Source organism: Mustela erminea, chromosome 2, assembly GCF_009829155.1.
Source record: "Mustela erminea isolate mMusErm1 chromosome 2, mMusErm1.Pri, whole genome shotgun sequence".
Classification (NCBI taxonomy): domain Eukaryota; kingdom Metazoa; phylum Chordata; class Mammalia; order Carnivora; family Mustelidae; genus Mustela; species Mustela erminea.
Window position 1 is genome coordinate 41,420,762 of NC_045615.1, and position 26,788 is coordinate 41,447,549.

The 26,788-nt window shown below is 33.4% G+C and overlaps 1 protein-coding gene across 12 annotated transcripts in view; it reads right to left on the reverse strand.

The window, feature by feature from the left end:
* Window positions 1-6,051: 6,051 nt before the first annotated feature.
* RBM46 (RNA binding motif protein 46) overlaps window positions 6,052-26,788 on the reverse strand; it is a 51,744-nt gene continuing 31,007 nt past the window's right edge. For 8 of the 12 annotated variants that reach the window (XM_032332720.1, XM_032332722.1, XM_032332717.1 and 5 more), the window contains one exon: window positions 6,052-7,027. In XM_032332720.1, coding sequence (XP_032188611.1) covers window positions 6,828-7,027 — 200 coding nt within the window. In that variant the 3' untranslated portion in view covers window positions 6,052-6,827. Of the gene's footprint in view, window positions 7,028-7,442; window positions 8,124-15,122; window positions 15,183-16,084; window positions 16,176-26,788 lie in introns of those variants that run through there. The other 4 variants (XM_032332727.1, XM_032332726.1, XM_032332729.1 and 1 more) reach the window with 4 other exon arrangements.

Genomic DNA, 26,788 nt, shown 5'->3' on the forward strand with positions numbered 1-26,788 from the left:
TTCAGCTTCACTGAACGACACAGCCTTCACTCTCGCCGCTCGCGTGGGCACCCAGGCTGTGGCACCGCAGACTCGGAGAGTGATGAAGGTCGCCGGCGACATGGCTGGATGGACGGCGGCCCGTCCGGAAGACGGGGAGGCACGGACTCCCCACCCCTTCGGTGCAGGGGACAGAAGCCATTCTGGATAACTCCGCGGGAAGGGGTTTCACACGGGAAACCGAGTGCTTACACGATTTGCTAGACAGAGGTCGAAGTCAGGAGCCCCCTCCCGACCGTTGGGATTTCCGAATCACTCCCCTGAGCCGCCCTCAGCCACGGGGCAGGTAGGTGCGGGTGCTGCTCTGAGCACAGCCACCGCCTCACCCCTGCAAAGCGGATGGCGAGAGCGGCCTCTGCCGCTAGAAACACCCACCTCTCCCCCAGTGTTTCGAACGGTACGAGGACAGCCTCCACGTCACTCCCACACCCCAAAGCTCCTGTGGGTACAGCTCCGTAGCAGAATCAAGTCCGGAACTTCAGCTGCAGGAGAGCCTGGAAAATGCAGTTTCGAGCTTCCACCCCTTAGGACGCCGGCGAGAATACAGCAGCACCCAAAAGAAGCTAATTGCCAGGCTACCGTACCCAGCAGGCCACCTCATCTCACCAGAGAGAAAAGCTTCCTCTGGGTTCTTCCCTCTTCCCCAACTGGTACCTCCAGTCATTTCCAGGGATCTTCTGGGTACGCCTTCCGCAACCCCCCACCCCCAAGCCTGTCACATATAGATAGCCCTGCTGTTGTCGTCTCTCACCTGGGTTCCTGGAATGGCTTCCTAACCCAGCTCTCCTCCTCAAGGCCTTAAACAATCGCCAATCTGCCTTTCTGGAATGCGAATGATCATTCTTTTCTCCGTTTCAGACCCTTTGGTACCTGGCTTCTCAGGTGCCACAGGATAAAGCAGGAGCGCCTCAACATGGCATACAAGGCCCTTCGTGCCCTGACACCCACCTTCCTCTCCAGGCTTACAGCTGGGCTCCCTCCTCATTCTCATCCCTCTGCCCGCCCTGCGATGTGTGCTCCCAAGGACTCCAGACTGCATCCCTCAGCATGCTATGGTGCCTCGCAATGCCATCTTTCATGTATCATTTTTCTAACTGGAAACTCCCCTTCTCTGCTTAGAGAACGATTTTTCCTAATCCACACGCCGTATTTTCCTGATGTGGTGCCTAAGATTTCAGTGGTTCTCTATTGGGGTATTTAAAAGGCCCGGGAGTAGATACTCAAGTGGGATTGGCTTAAGAGACCCTAGGCAGCCAATTCAAGGGTCAAAGATCCTTCGGTGGATGACAATTTGGTGTGCTTTTCTCTCTCCAGTGTTCTCTGAAGGTTGCCTTTTAAGAATTACCTATTGTTGGAGAACATTCTACAGAGCCCTTTTGTAATGAGTACATGATTGCCTAATCAGAGCTGAGTTATTTCACCTTAACATTTGTGCTATATAGAATTTTGTGCAATCCTGATGATCACCTTATTTATTGAGGACTGGATATTGGTGTGGAGACTAATGGTTCTCAGTCATACCTCTGTTATCAAACAATCTAGAAGCTTCCACCCAGAGAGAGTTTTACATATCAACTCCAAAAGAAGACAACGTATGCTCATCCAACACTAATTACAACAGGAATAAGTAGGCATAAAATATATATCTGCTGAATGAGTGAATATAAGGAGTCTACATGTTGAATACACGAGATCATCAACGATGAACTCTTAAATTAGGGGTGAGAGAGGATACCATTTCTATTTGATAGAAACAGCAGTACTACTGTTCCTGTCTTTCTGAGAGTGGCTTCTGTTGCTGATTTTGGAGTGTCTGTATCATGGTATTAAAGGTCACTGTGTTTAAATGTGGAGAGACACTTGGGTTATATAAACACCTTTTTAAACTTTATGTTGGCCTGAATTAACTTATGACATATTAAACAAAAGAATCCTCCTGTCCCCGGAAACTTTGCTTTTCCAAGGCTGCTTGTACATACCAGAATTTTATTATTATTATTTTTTTTTTTTTAGTATTTTCACTGTTGGGATGGGCTTCCTTGTTGGCTCACCCTTTGACCCTCTACTCTTTTTTTTCTTATTTGGTTTTCCAGACCCCAACATACCTCTGCTCTCTACAAAGTGTTGCATCAAGAGCTCAAAAAATAACTGTCCTGGAACTCATTTCCGTATTTATTTTTTACTTACAGCTATTTTGCAAATTGTGTAGTGTTCTCTCATTATGCTGAAGGTGTGGATCATATGTGGTCTTATTTGCTTTTGTTATTGTTCTGCATAGTTTCTAGAAAGTGTGTAAAGAGATTTGGATTTTGGTGACTTCCATTATCCTTAGAGTACTAGGTTCCCACTTTTTTCCCCTTGGCCAACCAATTTTAGAAACAGAGAGTAAGGATCGGCAGCATAGCAAGAATACTTCGGACTGTCATACACCATTTCTACTAGACAGTAGTGCTACTGAACATGTTCAGCTTTATGAACTTGGTGATCAAGTAACAACCCAGTTCATAATAGTCTCTAACAGCAGTTTCTCAAAAAGGCAAATTATTTGTTTCAGAGAACCCGGCTTTGTTCCCTGAGGAGTCTTCATATGTTCTTCCTACCAGAGATTATAAACGTGATATATTTCATAGTGACATATTTGAAGTACCCATTAAGTCAAAATGGGACCCATTGAGTCAAAAGTAGTGAAGTACACAGCTGCTTGCATTGTTACATCGCATTGCATTTACCATCTGGGTGTATTTTACCATGGATCCCTACTCAAAACCCAACTTTTGGTCAATCAGTCATCAATGATCAGTGTAGCTTTTCCTACTGTCCTTGTGTTCAGACCATGGTTCCTTAGAGATCTTTTGTTTCTGAAAACATATGTATTTTTACTTAAAAAAAAGATAGTTGATAGATTAGACAGAGAGATAGATAGGTAAGATAGATAGTCACATTGTGTCTTGAGTAAAGGGAACTTTTAAAGTGTAATCTTACCTGCTTTCTCATAATCACTTAATTTTTTGTATAGTCTTCCATTGGCTGGTATACAAATATAAGCACAAATGTCTTCTTCCTTATTCCAAAATACAGCATATTGCACACATACTTCTGAACTTTGCTCTTTTTCACTTAACATTATCTCTTTCTATATTAGGAATAAAGAGTGTCTCTTTTTTTATTTCTTAATATGCACCAATAAATGTATCATTTTAATCAGTCCCGTGATGACAGGTATTGATTGGGCTATAAAAAATGTTTCAATGAATCACCAAAATATTAGGATTGCAGGTCAAATGATTGAAGTATTTGTAATTTTTGACAACTGCTGCCAAATTGTTCTTTATATGAATCATACCAATTTATAATCTCAGCAGTAAAATGAGAATACTTCTTTAAAATCTTACCAAAACTTTATCAAACCTTTGAATTTCTCAGATTTCTTTGAAAATCTGAACTTTCTTTGCACTTCTGAGATAAAGCATCTTTTTACACATTTAAGGGCCATCTGTTATCTGCCTATTTTATCCATTTTTCTCGAGTAGATGGTACTTCTTTTAAAGAGTTTTGAGGGAGAAAGAGCTCAAGTGAAGAGAGAGGGACAAGCAGACTCTGGGCGCGCAGCCCAACATGGGGCTAGACCCCACAACCTTGAGCTCATGACCTGAGCAGAAATCAATTCAGATGCTTAACCAACTGAGCCACCTAGGCGCCCGTTGAGTGGATGGTCTTTTATTGATATTTTAAAATTTTAGAATTTAGCCTTTTGGAAAAATAACTTGCGATTCTTGTTCATCTTTGTCCTTTGACATATGTACTTTCTTGCCGTGCATGTTCTTTTTAAATTGCTTAACAACCTTTTCTATAATGGCTACAAGATGTTAAGTCATAGTTAGAGAACTCTTTCCCACTGTAACACTATAAAAGATTTAAACTAGAGAAATAAGGTTAAGCTTTCTGCATAGTCTTCTGATTTGTTTAGAAGGGATTTTATGCAAAATAGATCATCGCTCCATAATAGGACTACTCAACATCTCAGCCATGGTCTCTTGCATAAAGTTGCACAGAGAATCTGATAAAGGACTGTCTTAAGAATTGTTTCCCTGACCCATGAGCTGTATCAAATAGCTAAGAGGCTTTTATCCATAATAATTTGTAATGAACTAACTAGGGAAGCCCTTATTTGAATCAAAGGCTTTATACAGCCTATAAGAATTAAAGCAAGAAGTAATTAGCATCTATGTTCACAAACCAAAATGAAATTTCATGTGCAGCATGAACAAAATTAATTGCTCATCTATAATATATAAATGGACAGTGTTTGACATGAATATACTGATGTTCCAGATTTCTGCCTGAAGGGAGAGGAGATGAAAGACTTGTACAAATAGTATATGATTTATATAATTATATCCAAATAATATCAACTACCATTTGAGTGCCTTCTACTTGACAGGTGTTTTTAACATTAGAAGGTGTGTATCGCCATTTTACAAATGTTAAAGTATGGCCCAGACAGATCAAAAAACTGTCTCCAAGTTCAAAGAACTGGAATTGGAAGGGGAGGTGAACCATGAGAGACTATGGACTCTGAAAAACAATCTGAGGGTTTTGAAGGGGTGGGGGGTGGGGGGGGTGGGGGAACCAGGTGGTAGGTATTAGAGAGGGCACGGATTACATGGAGCACTGGGTGTGGTGCAAAAACAATGAACGCTGTTACGCTGAAAAAAATAAATTAAAAAAAAAAAAAAAAAGAACTGTTACCTGGCAGAAGTGGTAATCTAATATGATAACCAATGCTTACATATTTTCCATCATATTAGTGTGGATCTCCAAATACATTGTGTGGCTGGTAAGCTCTCTCAATGTGGTTTTGTTTGTTTAATGAAAATGCTTGGGAACTTGTAACTGTGATTATTTGGGCCATTACAAACACTCCTATGAAAAACTATATTAATATGTTTTCTTTTGGTTTGGAAACAGAGTCACCTCCATATCCCCAGGTTATTAGCACAGTAGCTGACTAAATACTCTATGTGTTTGCCAAAAGAGTGATATGAACCTGTAAGTCATGGTATTTAAACTGCAAAAGCTATACAATCTATGTCAGGAAAAAAAATTAATTCTGGTTTAGTATAATATCTATGCTCATTTAAATTAGAAAATCTAAGGCTGTAACCTGGAAAATTAAATATTGCATATGGTTATATGGAATGAGCATTCCATAGAGGGTGAAAAAAAATGAGACTACAGTTGACCCTTGAACAACAAACATGGGGCTCAGGGGCACCCACTGCCCCATCTCAATCCCCACGTAGGCAAAAATCCACATTTAACCTTAGACTCCCCCAAAACTTAACTACTCAGAGTCTGTTGACCTGAAACCTTACCAGTGACATAAACATTCTATTAACACATATTTTGTATGTTATATGTATTATATACTGTATTCTTACATTAAAGCTAGGTAAAAGAACACATTATTAAGAAAATCATAAGGAAATATATTACAGTACTGTACGGTATAAAAAAATCCTTGTATAAGTGAATCCACCCAGTTGTTCAAGGGTCAACTGTAATTTACTCTCCATTTAACTTCTGCTAGAAACTTAAGCTAGAAGAAATATTTGCAACCATTTCATAGTCTATGTATGGAAATCCCATGTTCTATGCTCCTACATAATGAGTTAATCAACAAAGTTAATGTCTGGTATCTAAGGCTGGAAAAATTTTTGTCCCTGATTATTATGTAAACCATCATTAGTTACCAAACCATTAAACAGCCAAAATGAAAGGATTCACTAAGTATTCATAAGTAAAAGAAGAAAACTTCACTGGGTTCACCAATAAATTATTTCTATTGGCTCCTGAAAAGGATTTTGGTTACTATGTATGTTTCACAAAACAAACGCTTTTTTTGGTCTGCAATATCCTTTGCTTTGGTCCCATAAAGTCACTTAGCCCATGAAAAGGTCAAGATGATTGTGAGAGCTAACTTTTTTGTGTATACTAATAAACAAAAATAAAACACATACATATTAGAAGCATCACATATTTAATGTCAAAGAATTTGAATTCACGTACAAAAATTAAACAACACATGATTTCAACATTAAAAAACCATAACACTTATTAGTCAAACAACTATACAGTGAATATCAAAAACACAAAAGAAGTATAACTATAAAAACCTGAAATACATTAACAGCAAAATTAAAATTTATTTCTATAACAGGTAATTAACTAAAATATTTATAGTTATTTTCAAGGACCACATTGGTAGACTGCTTTTCCTTTAGTACTGCAAAAGATTTGTATCTTAATTTTTGCCCTTCATTTCTTTCTACATAATAGTTAGCTGCTTCTGGTTATATAACTGTTACAATCTCTAATACAGATAGTGATCCTTGGTAATCAAATGTAGTGTAACCATTGTCTGCAAGTGCTTAAATATTTGTGAAATGCTATTTGGCAAAGCTATTATGCAAAAATTTAACATAAACTCTTGGGTTCTACTGCCCACTCAGGAATTGGAAGTATTTAAAATCCCAAAAGTTTAAAAAGAAGAGTAGTTTGCTATACCTTTATCAAGAGAAACTACTGAATAACTTTTTAAACTTAGCATTTTTACAAGTTCTGCAATTGTAGGTTATACCGAATTATGGCTGATGTTTACTATGTTGAAATAAATATACATTTATCATTTTAAAACCAAATGTGCAAACCCGATTCTAAAATAAAACAGTATTTTAATTTGCATGCTTTACAAAGAAACTTTCATACTCATGTTTACAGTATCTTCTTCAGAAGAATGAGGCCTGATTGGAGATATACAGTCGCTGTCCAACATGGCTGCCATTAGCAAGTGATATTGTTGGTGACAAGGGATAGCTTGGATAAGAATAAGGCCTTGAAGTATAAGGAAGCACGCTGGGAGTCCCAGAAGAGAAAGTAGCACTAACAGGGGAAAGACTATTTATTGAGCTGCGACGAAAATTGTAGTCTGTAAATAAATACATGAACAATTATGCTGCACATCTTTATGGATACAAATTTAATTCAAAGAGACAAAGCATTAAAACTATAATCACAGTTTGACATAATGTTCTAACATTCAAAATCCTGCTAATACTATTTTGCTGGTAAAGACTGTTTCAACATTCAGAGCATTGCAAATTCTAATGGTTTTTTACTAGAAGTTTCTTTCACTGACACAAAACTTCAGAGATCTTACTAGAATGTATTCTTGGATATCTTTTACTTGCGTATCTATTCATTGTTTTGTGGGTTTGATCAGAGAAAAAAGAGAACCTCTGATTTCCCTTGTTCTACAATGCAGCTCCTTTTAAATTTGGTTCTGATGCTAAAGGGTAGTCCATGAAGAAAAGATTAAAAACCAGGGAATTCATATTTGCTTATTTTTTTTGAAACTGTATTTGGCATCAAGCCAGCAGAAACATTCTCCCCTGGGCTGCAAAAACATTTGGTGTAAACTAACTGTCCAATATTTCATTATTTAAATACTAATATATAAACTTCTGTATAACTCAATATACCAATTTAACATTAGCGTTCCTACTTGTACCATAAAACAGTAAAATGAATCATGTTTATAAAATAAACTTCAAGAAACCATTATCAACTTATAGTATAGAAAAATCCAAAAATTAAAACCAAATTATTTTTTAAAAACCAGTTATATTTGAAGTATTACTATTCCACAATAAACATTCATCTTATGCACCAATAATTTCCTGCTTCATTGTTATGTTTTTGTGTGTGTATGAATATTAAAGACCAAATTTGTAAATCCTGTACTTTCCAAAAACTCAACTATGTTCTTTAGGGTAGAATAAGCCAAGGGCCTAACAATGACTATAAAATGATTATTTATAAAAGTTATGGTGTTTCTAGGAATGAAAAAAAAAGGAATTAGGTAATCTAATGCACAAGTCAAGTTTTTTCTGTATTTTCCTGGTCTTATAGATGAGGCCTAAAACATATAAGCATTAACTTAATGTTGTCATGGGACTTAATATTTAGCCAACAGGAATGTGATCAACTGCAGGAGAATAAGCTCAAGCAACATCAGTAAGGACCTAGTTAAGAAAAAAAAAATGGAAAAAATAAAAATCAGTTAAATATGTTTAATTTCTAACACTATAAAACTCTAACTTGATTAATTTTATAATCTTTTTATTTTTATTAGTGGTACCACAAAAGCAATAAAAGCAGTCTGTTCCAAGAAGACAAATACATTTAAAATATCCAGTTCAAAATATTTTCAGTATTTTGAAGTTGGATAAGGAATTACTTTGATACCATTTGCTTTCATAATATCCAAAGTAGGGTAAATAGGTATCACAGAATTGTTTTTCTTAAAGGAGGCACTGTGCCTAAATGGTATGGTATTTAGTATTAACAAAAATCTTAGTGCTTCCATAATTCAAATTGTTTAAAAGAATTTCTGATTCTCTCCCCCTAAAGAATATTACACAAATATAGACAATACTTATTAGACAGGCATCTATGATACAACTTTCTCTTTTAATTTTTAACAATGTGGCCATAGACAATTCGATTTAGAAGAGCAGATCTTTAACTAGTTATACTTCTGTAGGTGGGGAAAATGTAGTTTTCAGAGAAATCACTTTCACTTTGGGTTTACACCCATGCAACAGTTAATGCAGGCTGTTTATTGAAATGTAGATAAAAGAGACATCTTCAGAGAATGATTTCACAAAGAAAATAGCCAGGCAACTGGCTACTGGCTTAGTACTTAGGTCTGAAAATGGGCATTTTATATAGTCTCCTACTGTAAACCTTTAATTTAAAAATACACTAATTAACTGTTGTCTTCTCAAATTTCTAAGGAAACTAAATTGAAATACAAAATTTGACCTCATTCATACAGGATAAATCAAGAGAAAAAAATTTCCCCCGAATACTATGAAAATTAGGAAATGAAAAGCTTCAATGTTCATAAGATTTTACAAGCATTTCAAAAGTAAATTTTATTACAAGAATCTAAACATATTCAGAAAAAATCTGGGTAATCAGAAAATACAATACATATCAAACTTCAGATAGTAACTACTGACATAAACCTAGATGAATCATGTTTTCCTTAGATCTAACATATAATATATATCACAGAAAATAAAAATCAGGAAGCATCACTGATTTTTATGAAATAAATTAGGTCAGTCAGAATTCCTAGCATATACTTACTTGCCCACCCCTGGTTTTTCTTCCCAATGAATATTCTTAACTCTTCAATCTCATTGTTTCTGTCTCAAGACTTGGATCTGTCCTCCCCTTTTCCCTTCTTAAGGGAATGATAGAGCCAATTTCAGAATTTAAGTTTTACACTAAGAATTATTCAACTGTCTTAATACTTTCTAAATTGAGGTACAATTTATATACAGTGAAATTCATATATCCTATGTGCCCATTTCAGTGAGTTCTGATAACTATATACCTATGCAACAAGATATAAAACATATCCATCAATCCAGAAGTTCCTTGTGTTCCTTTCCAGTTAATAGCCCTTCTGCAGGAGGCAACCACTTTCTGATTTCTCACTATAGCTTAGATTTGTCTGTTCTTAGACTTCATACAAAATGTATTTTTTTAAATATCTTAAGCCTAGCTTCTTTCTCTCAATATAATTTCTAAGATTCACTATGCTGTGTATGTCACTTTACTCCTTTTTCAGCAGTATTCTATTGTATGTATACACCATAATATTTTTTATCCATTTACCTGCTGACAGATAAATATTTGTTTCTAAATTTCAACTATTATGAATAAAGCTGTTATGAATATTCTCATATGAGTCTTTTTGTGGATATATGTTTTCATTTCTTTTGGGTAAATAACTAGGAGTGGAACTGCTGGGTCATTGGACAGACAGATACTGCTCAGCAGTTCTCCAATGTGATCATTTTACATTCATACCAGTAAAATACAAAAGCTCTGTTCCATATCCTCACCAACATTTAGTATTGCCAGTGTTTTGAATCATAACTATCCCAGTATGTGAAATGGAATCTCATTTTGGTTTTAATTTGGATTTCCCTCATGACTAATCCCTCATAACTAATTATGTGTTTAGTTGCCCATCTGAACATGTTCTTTAGTAAAGTATGTATTCAAGCCTTTTGATCTATTGTTATTTGTTTGACTTTTTATTGTTTATAATAAAAATTTTAACTAATCAAATTCTCTAATTCAAAATCATAAACCAGGAATAGGTTGGTCCTCAGAAGTCTCTGAAATTCTAACCACCTTTCACTGAAGAGTGACACAGACCAAAGATGGTTGATTAAGTGACTGTTGGCTACTCCCACAGTTAAATGAAGAACAGAAGAGTTAAAAATTAGGTCTCCTAATTCCTAGGAAAGTATTATTTCTACTTGACCAGCTTTTTCACTCTGTATATCTTCTCAGAACTGGGCTGGGGAAAGTGGTTGTTAGAGGTTATCTAATAAGAGGTTGTTAGAGGGTAGAAATACAGTAAATAGTGCTCTCAGCTATATGGCTGCTGCTTACACCCACTCACCCCCACATTTCCCATTCAAACCACACAGCTCTGCATTCCCGTTTTATAAGCTAAATGTTATCTAAGAATCTCATTTGAAGAAAAGGCCCTTTGCAAAAATAAATAAATAGACTTTGCTCTAATGTAATGATTAGAGATAGCATTTTGAGCAAATTGCCTACAATTTCTTATTTATATCTGGAAAGAATACACTTCCATAGAGTAACTTTGATCTATACTGCAAATAGGCTTAACCTTAAGTGCCTATTCTAATCAAGCAGTAATGGCTAAAAGGACCCCCAATTCCCAACCATTTGGAAGCTGTGGCTAGACTGAGCAAGAAAGTGAATAGGCAGTAACTGCTGTGCCACTGACCTAGGAGCAAGTGCAGAGACTGGCAGCACTTTCACCACCATTCTTCCAGTCCCACTTTTGTGTTAATTCAGTCTACTACCTTTCTCTAATCAACACAAGAGATAAACCACCACCAAGATGCTTCTCAGTGAAAATTTAAGCAATGGATGTACACGCTGCTTTACTCCATTTGTCTCATTTGTTTGTTTCTAATTCTCTTACACATCTTGACCAAACACCATGGATTCTCAAACTGCTTCTCTGCTTCATATAAAAGAGGGAGGAAACCCTTAATGGAGACCTTACACTGAGTTTGCTCCAAGTGTCTTCCTACACTTTTTTAGCTATCTGTTTCTTCTGATTTGTTTCGGACCATACTCTTTAACTTTCCATTAAGTAAGTACATTCTTCATAATTCTTCTCCTTGTTAACTATTTTTCTTCTTCTCCTTAACTATTTAAGTTCTACCTTCAAATCCACTCCCTTTTTGATGTACCTTTTTTAAGTATAATTCAGTGGTTTTTAATAGATTCACAAAGTTGTGTAAACAGAAACACGACCCAGAATATTTTCATCACCCTAAACAGAAAATCTGAACCTTTTAGCAGTCACTCCTTTCTTTCCTCTCCCCCAGCTCCAGCAACCACTAATTTTTCTGTTTCTATTGATTTGCCTGTTCTAGATTTTTAATAAAAATGGAAGGAGGGGCCTGGGTGGCTCAGTGAGTTAAAGTCTCTGCTTTTGCTCACGATCTCAGGGTCCTGGGATCAAGCCCCACATTGGGCTCTCTGCTCAGTGGGGAGCCTGCTTCCTCCTCTCTCTGCCTGCCTCTCTGCCTACTTGTGATTCTCTCTCTCTCTGTCAAATAAATGAAATCTTTTTTAAAAAAATGGAATCATACAATTTATGTTGTCTTTTTAAACTAGCTCCTTAGCATTTGTTTCCAAGGTTCACCCATGTTGTAGTATATATCAGAACTTCATTCCTCTTTGGATTCCTTGCATGAATATACCACATTTTGTTTATCTACTCATCAGTCAATGGATATTTAGGTTGTTTCTCTCTGTTGGCTATTAAAAATAATGTTGCTAAGGAATAATGTGTACAAAATTTCATGTGGACATATGCCTTCGATTCTCTGAAGTAAATAACTAGAAATCAACTTGCTGGATCATAAGGTAATTTTATGTTTAACTTTAGAGGCAACTATACTGTTTTCTAAGATAGCTATACTGTTTTACCCTCCTAAAAGCAGTGTATGAGAATGAAGCACCTGATATTTTGATCTATGAAACACATTTCCCATACCCTTAATACATATCCCATAACTTTAATACATACTTTAAGTACTTCTTTTGATTTCTATAGGAAATTTACTAAATTTTTTGAAAAAATTTTTATTTCACCATTTTATTATTTCAATTTCTAAAATTCAAAGAGGCCATAACTGAAACAACTCAGTAACTTTCTTTCACTAAACTTCACCTGCCTATTAACAAGTTAACATGTTAACACAGCACTGTATATATGCAGAACACAAAACATGGCTGGATTCAAAGAGAGATTTAAAAAATCTCTATTACAGTGTAAATGACATTTATCATTTATTTTGTCCTTTCCATCCTAGAAAAGAATTATCAAGAACTAACTGTAAAACAGAAGAGGAAATTTTCAAAATTACTACTTATTAAATAACTTATAACTTACGACATATTTAAAAATTATTAACAAGAATTTTTAAGTAATATTTTTGGCTAGAACACTTTAGTTATTATCAAATTTACTGGCATTTTTATCTAGTTTACTTTCCCTATTACAATTAAATATTGACCAAAACAAGGTATTTTTACCCTTTACTTAATTTTTGCTATAGGCAACTGACAGAAAAGAGCAAGAAGTAGACATGACCAATGTTTTTTTCTAAGACTAGGCTCATATAATAGCTTAGGTAAGTTTTTATGTTATAGATGATTTTTAGGAGGCTTTCAGTATGATAATCCTAGTAATGGTGGCTGTATAAGAATGAAAGTTATTATCTCTAACTCCTTTATCTTATAAAGTTCTAGTTGGTTAGTTTTCTGTTTTTCAGATTCAGTTTTGGGGAAGAAATCATGTTTTTTTTTTTTAATTGTTTTTTAAATTTACAATTTATTTCTTATATAATTTTGAGTGATTTGTTTCAAATTCTTGCTGTGAAACTTTGACAGTATATATCAATTTTTATAAACATAATTGTCAGATACCTGTACTCGTATTTTTAAGAAATTACTATTTCATCCTAAATTAGGTATTTAAGCTTTCAAAAAACAAAGGTTTGAAATTCTAGAAAAAGCAAACTAATCTATAGTAACAGCAATCAGATCAGTGGTTGCCTGGAAAAGAAGACAAAGGAACAGGTTACTGTAGGAGTGGCAAAATGTTTTCCTAACTGTGATATCATTTCACAGATATATACATAAATCAAAACTGACCAAAGTGTACTACCCTTTAAATGTGTACTTTATTGTATTTCAGTTATACTTTTTTAAGGTTATAAACAAAACCCAAGTGTTTCTTTCAGTTAGTTTCAGTGTTTTCCAACGTATATCACTGTACAATTGAAGTACTCAAAACAAGAATCCCTAAGCCAAATAAAATACTGAAAAAATTTTAGTAAAACTGGATTTAACACTTACACAGTTTGCTACTGCAGTGATTTTTTTATACACTAATAAGCATTGTGATTTTTCCTAAGGCAGTATGTAGTACACAGCATTCAGTTATTTAACTGAATAAACGTTGCAAACCCTTTGGGAAGAAATTTTAATAGAGCTAGTATGTAATGGCAAACATTTAAAACAAAACGGAAATATTCCTGAACTATGTTAAACACAGTGATTACAAATTCAAATGCCCTCAGAGGCTCAGCTGTAACAAAAAAATGAAAAAAGAACTCAAAGAGGACCAAATGTAAAACAGGTGTCGAGCTATTTGTACTGAAATTAAATCAAATTGATTTCCTTTCAAAAAACCAGAGAGACCAAACAAACCACACCTAGAGTTTCCAGTCTGCTACATTTGTTTAAAAGATTATGTCAAATTCCTTTTCAAGATAGTTCCTAAACCATTTGGAAGAGATTAATAGAAAAGCAACCTATATGAGAAAATTATTACCTGAGCGCTACAGTTATCTAGGTTTCAGTATGGCTCAAAAACTACAGCTCACTAGAAAAACTATCTGGGCAAAAGTTAAGAGAGAATAAAAGCCTTAGGAAAGATGGCAACTCTTTTCAAGTCTCATTTCTATCAGTAAAATTAGTCCTCATAATTCAAAATTTGAACTACAGAATCCTGTAAAAGGAATTTCTGCGAATAGCATCCATGTTTGAATTTTATGTTAAGATTAAGATATACAAAAATAAAGTCATATGCCTCAAGCATAATAAATACATTTCCTTGTATCTAATGCATGAGTTCTATTAATGAGTTAATTATAGAGTACTTAGTAAGTGCCAAAGCTACCTATACACAACATCAGCACTACTTAAACCTTATAAAAGCCTTGCAAAACAAATACTATTATTTTCCTCTTCAACAAGGAAATTGAGGCACAGAAAGATGAAAGTTAATTTACTTAAGAACACAGAACTAGTACATGGATTCTACCCAGGGAACCACAACATTCTTTTTGCCTCAACATGTGAAAAGGAAGCTGAATGAAAGTAATCTTTATTTAAACTATAAACTACCTTTAATATCCTACTAAAACCTATCCTTTCAGCACCATGTTGGAAAAACTAAAGCGTGAATCCTAGTAAATAAATTTTATTCTAAATTGCATCAACAATAACTGTTGTTTTATTAGTTTAAAAAAATAGATAAAAATCTTTCAGATAAACTTGAGAAATGCTGAAAATCTACATATAATACACTCACTCCAACAACATCTACATTAAAATACTGTTTACCACATGTAGTGGTTCAAAACATACACTAGGTAGGTATGTTATAAGCTTTGAGAAGAACCTGAAATATGGAAACCAGTTAACTTTTTAAAACTTTTCTTAACAAATCTATAATTAATAAAGCTATTATAACCAAATATTTCACAAGCTTCTTTAGACAATTTTAAATTCTCTTCTTATAACCATAAGAATAATTTATAACTGGCTTTCTGAAAACTAAATATATCACTTAATATTCCTAAAAGACTTTTTCTTACCTGTTTATTTTCTCCAAATTCTTCTACATAGGTCCAGGCTGAAGAGATTGTGTTCCCTGTCTGTAATCAGTGAAGACAGAAAAGAATTGAGTCTTTAGATTGATGTTATCCCTAATCTTGGAAGTGCATGGAATCCTTGATAACTTTAGTTAAAAACTCAATCAGTAAATAGGAAAATAAACTTAAAGAACAAACAAACAAGGGACAAATAATTATCATTTCTGAATCTCTGCAAAGATGAAAAAAGAAAACAGTATTCTGATATATAAATATATAAATGAAAAGTATGAGTTAATACATAATCCAAAAAAGTTTCTCTATATAAATTAAGTCTTTATTAGTTGGTTTTTCCAAAAAGTACTAATAAAATAAAGGACTTTAAAAACAAATAAGATTGCCCAATTTCTAATAAGAAGATAGCCCAAAGAATCTTAAAGGAATTTGAAAAATGTCAGTATCTTTTCTGTCATAAAAAGAGATAGATGGCCAAAATAATACTAAGCTTAAAAAAAGTTTTTCTTATTAACAGCTAAACTTTATATACTTGAAACATAATATAACCATATATAGTACAACTTTGGATATCCATACATTTTAGTGATTATCTCTTTATATCCGTTAAAGCATTCTGGTCAGGATGTACATCCAACCATATGCTAAGATATTGTGCAAAAAAAAAAATATGAACAAATGAAAATGTTTGATGATCCACATAGAACTACAGATTTTTAAATAGCCATCTTAAAGATTATAACTCAGTAGAAAAAAAGTCAAAATATTTTATTTACATGATGAACTTAGGTAACTACCATCAACCCTTCTAGTAAGAGTTTAAAAAATGCAGGTAATTATTAAAAAGCAAAAGGATTTATCAAAAAGCACTGAGAAGGACCAAGGAAGACAGTGAAGAATTATGGGGCCGTGATCTTGGATAAGAAGGAAACCCAACATAGTTTGCACACCTTTTGGAGATGTGTTTTCCCCTAGAAGGACTGGTCATCTCTGAAGAGGGATCTGATAGCCAATGGAAGATAACAAGAGACAAACAAATTTCTGAGGATAAAAGGACAAAATTAGAGCTGTGGAGCTAGTGATAGCTGGGAGCCTGAATAAAACTGAACTTTTTAAGAGAAGACCAACTTTAAGAGACAGTAAACTCAACTTCAACTTTTCCTGATCCATGCCTGGATTAATAAGGCAATCTGGGATTGCCAGTACCTTGGTCATCTTTCTGAAGCAATATAAATCTTCTCTAAATAAACATAAGCGCATGCTAGCTTTCAAACTATCCCTATACTTTTCATAGACAATATATGACATTCAATCAAAAATAGTCAGTCACAGAAAGATAAAACAATGTGACCTAAAACCAACAGAAAAACATTCAACAGTAACTTATCTACAGGGAATTTAGATAAAGTTTTCAGAACTGGATATTAAAATAACTATGCCTAATATGCTCAAGGAAATAAAAGACTAAAAATTTTGAAGGGAAAATGTAAATCATAAGTCAAATGAAATCCTAGAACTGAGAAATAAATCCAAATAAATGGTTTTATCAGCATGTTACACACACATTTTTGAAAAAATTAATGAACCAAACAAAAGGTCCGAGGCAAATACACAGACAAAACATACAAAAAAGTGCAAAACACAGAAAAAACATAATAGATAAATGGGATACAGTAAAGAGGTCTAACACAGGTGTAACTGGAGTACCGTATAAAAATGAAGGAAAAAAAATGCAACCAAACCAGTATTTGAAAACAAAGTAACTTAGAACTTTCTGCAACAAGTGAATAACATTGATCCACAGATTTTAGACATGGTGAAAAGTCTCAATTAAGATAAAAGCCAAGAAAACAGTATGTAAGCACATCACAGTGACACTTTCAGAAATCACAGATATTGAGAAAATATTAAAACTCCCCGCAGAGGTGAGGTGATTGTTCAAAGGAACAGTAAGTAAATTACAGCTGACTTCTCAACAGAAACAGTGGAAACCAGAAAACAGTGGAATTATAACTTCAAAGGGCTAGAGGAAAATAACTGCTGATCTTATATATAAGATCATATATATAAGATCAGCAGTTATTTTATTTATATATATGTATATGTATATATATGTGTATATATATATGTACACATATATATATCCTTTCAAAATGTGGGTGAATCAAAAACATATTCAGGTAAACAAAACTGAAGTAAAGGAAATACAAATGAATGTTCTTTGGGCAGAATATAAAGGAACAACTATAGAGGAAACTTGGAGATATAAAATAGGAAACGAAGAATAAAGAAAAAGCTAAAAATGTAAATGTAAATGAATACAAATATATATTTAGAAAGAACTATTATAATTAGGTATGTGGGGGCTAAAGTATACAAGTTTAAAACATTTGGAAATACCAGGGTGCCTCTGACTCTTGATCTCTGCTCAGGTCTCAGTCGCAGGGTGATGAGTTTGAGCCTCGCATTGGGCTCTATGCTGGGTGTGGAGACTACTTATTAAAAAAAAAAAAAAAAAAAAAGATAAAACATATGGTAATACCATGACACTGTAGAAATTGGAAGAAGAAATAAGTTGAAGTGTATAAAGGTTCTTGCACTGTCTGGAATGTAATAAAAGCATTAATATTAGACTTTAATAGGTTAAGAATCCAAGTTGGAACCAACAGGGTAATCACTACAAGAACAGTAAAGACTCTACAGCTAATACAGCTGAAAAAAGAGAAAAGGGCAAAGTAATTATCTATCTAAAGAAGGTAAGAAAAAGAGAATAGGGCAATAGAACAAAGCATAGAAAGCAAAAGGCAAGATGAAAGATTCTAAGCAAATCAATAAGAAAATTAAACGCAAGTTAACCAAACACTCAAAGAACAGACTTTCAACAAAAACATCAACAAAAACAACAACAGAACCTAACTATATACTGCTCTCATCTTATGGCTAAGATACAGTAAAAGTAGAAATTACACAATGGAAAAATATATAATATGCAAACTAACCAAAAGACAGCTTATAAGTAAGTTTAAGTTAACATCAGAAAAGTACAGTACAGCTTAAGGCAGGAAAGCATGATAGAGCTAGAATGACAGTATAATGATAAAAGGTACACTTAGCAGAGAAATATAACAAATTCTGGATTTCTATACACCTAATATATAACCTCAAAATATAAAATGCAAAACCTGAAAGAACCAAAGGAGGAATAAAAATAGACCTATAATCACAGTGGATGGTTTTTATAACCCTCTCTCAATAAAAGAATGAGCAGACCAAAAAAAAAAAAAAATCATGAAACATAAATTTAAATATGATTAACAAACTTGCCCTGACTTATATGCCTCAAAAAGATATGCTGAAGTTCAACTAGTCATGCCTCTGAATGCGACCTTATTCAGAAATAGAGCCATTGCAAATATAATTAGTTAAGCTGAGGTCACAGCAGAGTATGATAGAGCCTTAATCTAATATGATTGGTATCCTTCCAGGAGTAGAGAAAACAGAAGATTGCCTTGTGAAGACACAGACACACAGGGAGAAGACAATTATTACAATAGAGGCAGTGACTAGAATTATCCATCTATAACCCAACAACTCGAGGACTGCTGACTACAGAAGTTAACACAATAAAAATAAATCAATACATAATAAAAATAAAAATAAAATACAACAAACTGTGTCGCAGTTATCACCATACCTTAGGAGGGGAAATTTGTAGCCTGAATATGTATATATTACAGTAAAAAAAAAAAAAAAAAAGGCTGAAAACTCTAAACTAGGATGGCTTCCTTGATGATATTTCACATATTCAAAAAATATATCATACCAATTATATACAAACTCTTCCACAGAACAAAGAGAAAAAACTTCCTGCTTTTAGGAAGAAAGACATGGGCCAATCTCACTAATAAACAGAGGTCTAAAAATCCAAAAGAAAATATCAAAAGTCTCTTCAATAAACAGTGCTGGGAAAATTGGACAGCTATGTATAGAAAAATGAAACTCAATCATTCTCCTACACTATACATAAAGATAAACTCAAAATGAATAAAAGACATCAATGTGAGGCAGGAATCCATCAGAATCCTAGAAGAGAACATAGGCAGTAACTAGAAAGCAACTTCTTTCAAGACATGTATCCAAAGGCAAAGGAAACAAAAGAAAAAATGAACTTTTGGGACTTCATCAAGATAAAAAACTTCTGCACAGCAAAGGAAACTGTCAACAAAACAAAGAGGCAACCCACAGAATGGGAGAAGATACTCACAAATGACACTACAGATAAAGGGCTGACATTCAAGACCTATAAAGAACTCCTCAAACTCAACATCCAAAATACAGATAATCATATCCAAAAATGGGCAGAAGACATGAACAGACACTTCTCCAAAGAAGATATACAAATGGCTAACAGACACAAGAAAAAATGGCTAAAAGACACAAGTAAAAGAAAAAATGGCTAAGAAAATCATTAGCCATCAGGGAAATTAAAATCAAACCCACATTGAGATACCAACCTAACACCAGTTAGAATGGCCAAAATTAACAAGACAGTAAACAACACGAGTTAGAGAGGATGTGGAGAAAGGGGAACCTCTTACACTATTGGTGGGAATGCAAGTTGATGCAGCCACTTTGGAAAATAGTGTGGAGATTCCTTAAGAAATTAAAAATAGAGCTACCCTATGATCCTGCAATTGCACTACTATTTACCCCAAAGATATAGATGTAGTGAAAAGATGGGCCATATGTACCCCAATGTTCATAGCAGCAATGGCTACAATTGCCGAACTGTGGAAAAAGCCAAGATGCCCTTCAACAGACGAATGGATAAAGAAGATATGTTTCATATATACAATGGAATATTATGCTTTCATCAGAAAGGAGAATACCCAACTTTTGTATCAACATGGATGGGTCTGGAAGAGATTATGCTGAATGAAATAAGTCAAGCAGAAAGAGTCAATTATCATATGGTTATTTGTGGAGCATAAGGAGTAACACAAAGAGCACTGGAAGATGGAGAGGAGAAGTAAGTTGGGGGAACTCAGGAGGGGGAGATGAACCATGAGAGATGGACTCTGAGAAACAAACTGAGGGTTTTGGAGGGGAGGGAGGTGGGAGGATAGGTGAGCCTGATGGTAGGTATTAAGGAGGGCACATATTGCAAGGAGCAATGGGTGTGGTCCATAAACAATGAATCTTGGAACATTAGAAAAATTAAATTAAATTAAAAAAAAAAGGAAAACCAAATTTAGCAATACACAAAAAAGATAATGCATGATGACCAAATTGTATCTATTACAGAAATACAGGACTGATGTCACACTGAAACACCAATGCAAATCACCACATTAAAAGAATAAAAAACAAAAATGATATAATTATCTAACTATATACAAAAAAGCATTTGATAAAATTCATCACCCAAGTCATTCTTGATAAAAACTCTTAGCAAACTAGGAATAGAAGAAAATGCCCTTACTTTGACAAAGTGCTTCTATAATAAAAGCTATGACAAACATCATACCTTAATGGAGAAATAGTGAAAGTTTAAAAGGATGCCTTCTATCATCATTTGTATTCAATGCCGGACAAGCGGTTCTAGCCAGTGCAACAAGGCAAGAGAAAAAAGAAAAGTATAAGGATAGAAAAGAAGGAAAAAGCTCATTATTTGCAGCTGACATGACTGTGTAGGTAGAAAATTTAAAATAATGGAGAATCAAACTGTTAGAATCAGATCATTTTATTCAAAACATAAAAAATAAATTGTACTTATATAAGCAATCAGAAATCAAAATTAAAAGGCACCTTTTACATTAGCACTGAGCAACATTAAATACCTACAAATAAATCTAATAAAAGATGTAGGAGAAATTTATATAGCAGACTACTGAATATTTGGAAAAATTAAAGAAAGCCTAAATAAATGGAGAGATCTATAATATACATGGATCAGAAGTTCCAATAATATAAAATGTCATTCCTTTGCAAATCGATCTGCATATACAATTCAATTTTAATCAAAGTCCCAGTAGGACTTCTTTTTGGTATAAATTAACAATGTTATTGTAAAATTCATATGGAAACATAAGGGCTGAGAAGAGCCAAGATAATCAAGAAAAAAAATGTAAAGATGTTCTCTATCAAATTAAGACTTTTCAAAGTTATATAATTAAGAAAATGTGGTAAATCAAATTAGATCAATGAAATAATGAACCCAGAATAAGGCAGGTATGTGCACATAGGTATGCATGTGTGTACATACACATACATATTTGATCTATGCTGAAGGTGGCACTTCAGAGTCATGAGAAAAGGGTAGTCTTTTCAATAAATAGTGCTATGTAAATGATTATACATACTGAAGGTAAAATAAAATGAACATGTACTTCAAACCCTCACTAAAAGTAAAAGAAAAAAAAATTCCCAATTTCTAGGAGAATTATTTCACGACTTTGAGGTAAGCAAAGATTTCTTAAGCAGGACACAACCAAGACTAACTTTAAAAAAACTGATAAATTAAACCATACCAAAATTAAGAACTTCTTTTCGAAGTGTACCTTGAATAAGAGTAGAAAGATAAGCCACACAGAAAAAGGTATTTGTAGAAAATATATATCCAACAAGGGGCTTGTATCTTAAGTAATTAAAAAAAAAAAAGCAACCCACTACAATAAAGAGACAAGAAACTTAGAACAAGACATTTCATCAATCTTAATGCCCCATAATCCTTTTAAAAGATGTTTGATATCATTAGTAAACAGTGATATAAAAGTTAAAATCTCAAGGAGACAGCAATATATACTAACCAGAATGTTCCAAATTTTCAAAGATTAATAATACCCATGTGTTGGCAGGAATTTGGAATAACCGAAACCCACATGCTGCTTATGAAGTGTAAATTTATATAAACATTTTGAAAAACTGGCATTATTTACTCAAGTTTTAAAAATATGACCCACTTTTACTCCCATGTATTCAACAGGAATGCATGCAAGAATCTTCACAGCATCATTATTCGAACAGCACAAACTGAAAGCACCTCAAATTTCTATCAACAACAGAAACAGCAAATAAATTCTAACATTCTGATGGAATATTACTATCAATGAGAGTGAATGAACCGTACTGCCACATGCAACAACATGGACCAATATTTATTCATAAACATAATGTTAAAAAAGCCAGACAAAAGTATATAAAATGCTGTATAAAAACCAAAACACAGAAGTCAGAAGGATGGTTTGGGAAGAGAGAAGATAATATGTGCGTCGGGGTACAAACAAAGGAACTTTCTGAGGTGTTCATATTTTGTTTTCACTGGTAGCTAAACAGATACTGTCCTCTGTAGTAATTCACAAAGTTTATAGTTATGATTTGTGGAGTTTTCTGTCTGTATGTAATGTAATAACTTACTAAGTTAAAAAAAAAGGGAATTACAACAGCTACTGTAGTGATATCCATATATGAGAAACCCATCATTATGATTAAAAAATAAAACTATATTCATAATACCGTTAGCAAAATAAAGTAAAAAATGATTCAGAGCAATTCAGAAACTATAATGGTGATTTTCAGTAAAGAATCTAATTGAAACTACTATTAAATACGGAACCAGTTGTCCCTCCATAAGGCCTTCACACACTGCCTGGAGTTTTATAATTAATTATTTGTTAATCTTTAGTAAAGTTAAAGAGGGAAAATGCTGGGATTCAAATTATCAGTCTAAGACAATTATATTTCTGTTAATGTACAGAAGAGATGATGATAATCCTCAAAGGAAAAGTAAAAACCATCAGCAGAATCTCAAGTAAATGTCAAACACAAGGTTACTACTGGTGCTTTGTCATTTGTTAGTTTTGTTATTCGTTATTCCTTTTAAAAAGTATTGACTGTTAATAAATTTATTCAGTAAAACTATTTCAAAAGAATTTTTTTTTTAGTTTCAGGTATACATAATGATCATAATGATCATTATAACATAATGATTATTCAGTAAGGGAATATTCAATAATCCAGACACAAGGGAAAAGAAAAGGCATGTCAAAAAGTCAAGAATAATAATAGGATACATCAAATTTCAAATATCAGAAACAGGATCTCGTTTTCTATAAAACTGAAATCATTAGATACGTTATTTTTAGTCTTCTGTTATGCTGAAGTAAAAGCCAAAAAAAGATAAACTAGGTAAAATTCCTACTAATTAAGGTATTTATTTTCATTATATCCACTAAGACCTATCATGTTCTATAAACATGTGATGAAATGTTTTAAAAATCACTTAAAACTAACTGTACAAGCATACTGTGTATTTTTGAAGATTTCACTGGTTTTCAGTTTGAAGAAGAATTCCATACAAATTTTTAAATAATTAGTATAAAAAATGAAGAACTGTGTTTCAGACTTTCAGGTATGGCATACTGCTCTTTCTTCTTTTCAAAACAGAAAATAACTGAATGCACAGGATTCCAGTATATTCCAAAATAAAATTCTGTATTAGCAACCTGAATTTTCAGGGTTTTTCCTGTCTTTAGAAAACTAAACTGAAAGAACTCCATCTTCTTATTCTACACCTGTTTAGAAGAATGAAGAAATGCAAGCCAGTATAATAAGTTTAGAAAGAACATACAGCAAATAAGCTATTGCCAATTATTTTCCATTTGTGATGTCTTAACAAATGTTATAGATGGCACTATATGTAACTATGGCTTATGTTATGAACTTAAGAAGCTATAATGGTCAATAAATATTAAAAAATTAAATAATATTAAATTATTTTTAAATAAAATTACAAAATATTTGGTCAGTAAATGGTCAAAATTATAAAATTGTACATATGATCCAATATATTCTATACTACTACAACCAAAATCTCCTATTCTTCCACTATCCAAATTTCATTTATATATATATACACACATATATAATTTATAATCTTTAATATAAAATTATCCATGACCCAAGTCTATATTTTAAGGATTTCACTATTTTTAAATACTCATTTCATCAGCATTTTAAAAACTATACACTAATCATTTCTACTTTATTGAAATAAAATTATATAACGTCCTGTTAACCACCATTCATAATGTAATTGTTCTGTATCTGTGCCAACTCCATATCTAAGATATTTCTTTTCCAATCCTTTTCCAGTTCCTGCTCAAAGTACAGTCTTTATCTTTCATAAGAATCTTTAGCTTTAATCTTAGAGTGTGAAGATCATTTTCAATTATTTGAAAAGCACTACATGCTAAGTATTAAAGGAGGAGACAATACTAGATTATAGAAATGCAGTAAATAATAACAATTTTTTTAAAAGTATGAAGTCCCTAGGCTTTACAATCCTGAGGGGTCAAAAATTTTACAATAAAAAATAAAGAGTAATATAAAAATTACTAAACTGTTGAGTAATATAAAGAACAAGTCATCCTCAGCAGTTATTATGTCTAAGAAAAGCTTGATATAAGAGGTTAAGTAAATGACAGCAAGTAGAAGAATATTCCAAGCAGAGGGAACACCACTTGGAAAAGCCTGGAAGTGCCCATAAGCATGACAATTTCAGATGATCAAAACTAAGAGGTATTTGTCTATGGTTAGGTAAGATAGGGAAAACCAGGAGAGCATTCTGAACAAGAGAATGTGGAGTTCAGAGAACTTTATCACACCAAAATAGCAAGCCAGTCTTGGTTCCTGAACAAGAAAATAACAATGAAAAAACAGATATAATCAGACTGAAAAATCATATGGCTGAATTATGTGTTTGAGATGTTTTGAGTATAATCAGAGAGCAAAATGAAAGTACCAAACAAGGGACCATGAAATAAACAAACTCTACCTGTTTGAGATTCTGTCTAGCATCTGATAGAGGAAAAGAAAACATCATCTGCCACCTTGACACATACAGTACTGGTTGTCAGTGTCCATCTTAAATTTTTAAATCCCAAATTTACCTTGTAAACAAAATATGTTCACCTATCTCTGTAATTTAGAATCAAATGATTCATTTAGGTCTGAGATAGATGTCCTAAGTCCACACTACACTGAAGTAGTCTGATACATGAGCTTGTAGGACTGGTAAAAATAAAACTATCTCTGAAAAGGATGTAAAAGCATGGAACAAAGACCCAGCTCCTTCCATTTTAATTTTTAGAAGAATAACTGGCCAATAATATCCCGCAAGTTGAAGTCTGTTATCAAATATTTAACAGTAGACTCAGGTCAGTTATCATTTCAATCACGTGACGTTACAAAGAACAGCAGCTAAGAGCATACAGCCTCTTAGCTAACTGGGGGATCCTGGGCAAACTATTTAATTTCCTAGAGCCTCAGTTTCTTCATTTGTTACCAAAAAAAAGCCCATATAGGCATTAAAGTAATATTTACCTAAGGAAGTTTCAGAATAATGTATTATATGTCAAGGCATTTAGCATAGTACCTATATAAATATTGAAAGTATCTTAACTTTACTAATATTTATAATTATAAATGACTGGAAACTTTTATCTTAGATTTGTTTTCTGAATCTTATTTTTCAATATTTGTATGACACTCTTAAATACACAAATGGCATTACTGTGTGCTTTTTAACATTTTAACTCATTTATTACAAACAATTACCCTATGGGATAAATACCGTTAATATTCCCATTTTTATAGACGAGGAAACTAAAGAACAAAGAGGTAAAAATAATTTTTCCAAATAAGTGATGAAGCTGGGATTTGAATTCAGGAAATCTGGCTCCAAATGCCATGCTCTTTTAGTCTATGGAGCCTAAATGTTATACTAAATATAAAGTGCTGAATTTCATTTTGCTGAAATTCTTTCCAAGTGCAATGTACAACCCTAACACTCTCACCTCAGGTTAGGTCAGGTCATCCAGTTATGTATCCTCATATACGCTGCACCTCTTCAGTGTTTATCAGAACTGTAACTTAGCACCTTCTTCATAGAAGGTAAACCCTATGAAGGCAACAACTGGGTCTGATTCACTACAGATTCTCAGAACTTTATAGACAAAGTACAGTGTTCAGTAAGTATTTATTGAATCAACGCATGTATTAACAAGGATTAACAGTCAGCCAGCTGTCCATTAATAAACCAAAAAGGAGAACAGAAAGCCTAAAAGAGTGAATAGTAATAAACAAAAAGGTTGTTCATATGAGAATAAGAATGCCAAAGCCAAACCTGCTTACACTGAAGTTTTGAAAAGCACATTTTTCAGAGGGATTCAAAACAAGGCTCTAAGTGATGTTAAGGAAAATAATTCAGAGTTCTAATAGTCTAGTAAAGAATCTTTCCTTTCCCCATACGTTTGTTTAATAAAGAGATTTAAAACAAAGATTTTTTTTTCTTTTTTAACTGGGTGAAACAGAGCTTTTAGTACTTTAAACACTTACTTGGTTCTGGGTTATATTAAATCATAATCTGCCCCCCTGAAACTTTCCTCTATTAGACTTAATTCTAACCCCTGAACTTCATATTACAGTCTTTTTACCATGTGCCAGCTCTTCCAACACTTGAAGACAGCAATCATATTTCCCCTGTAAATGCAGAATATATAAACTAAAAAGCCCCAATTCTTCAATTGTTCACTGTCCTACTTTGCATTAGATTTTCCAAGTCCTCCCTGGTTATCAAGGATTAATTAAACCAC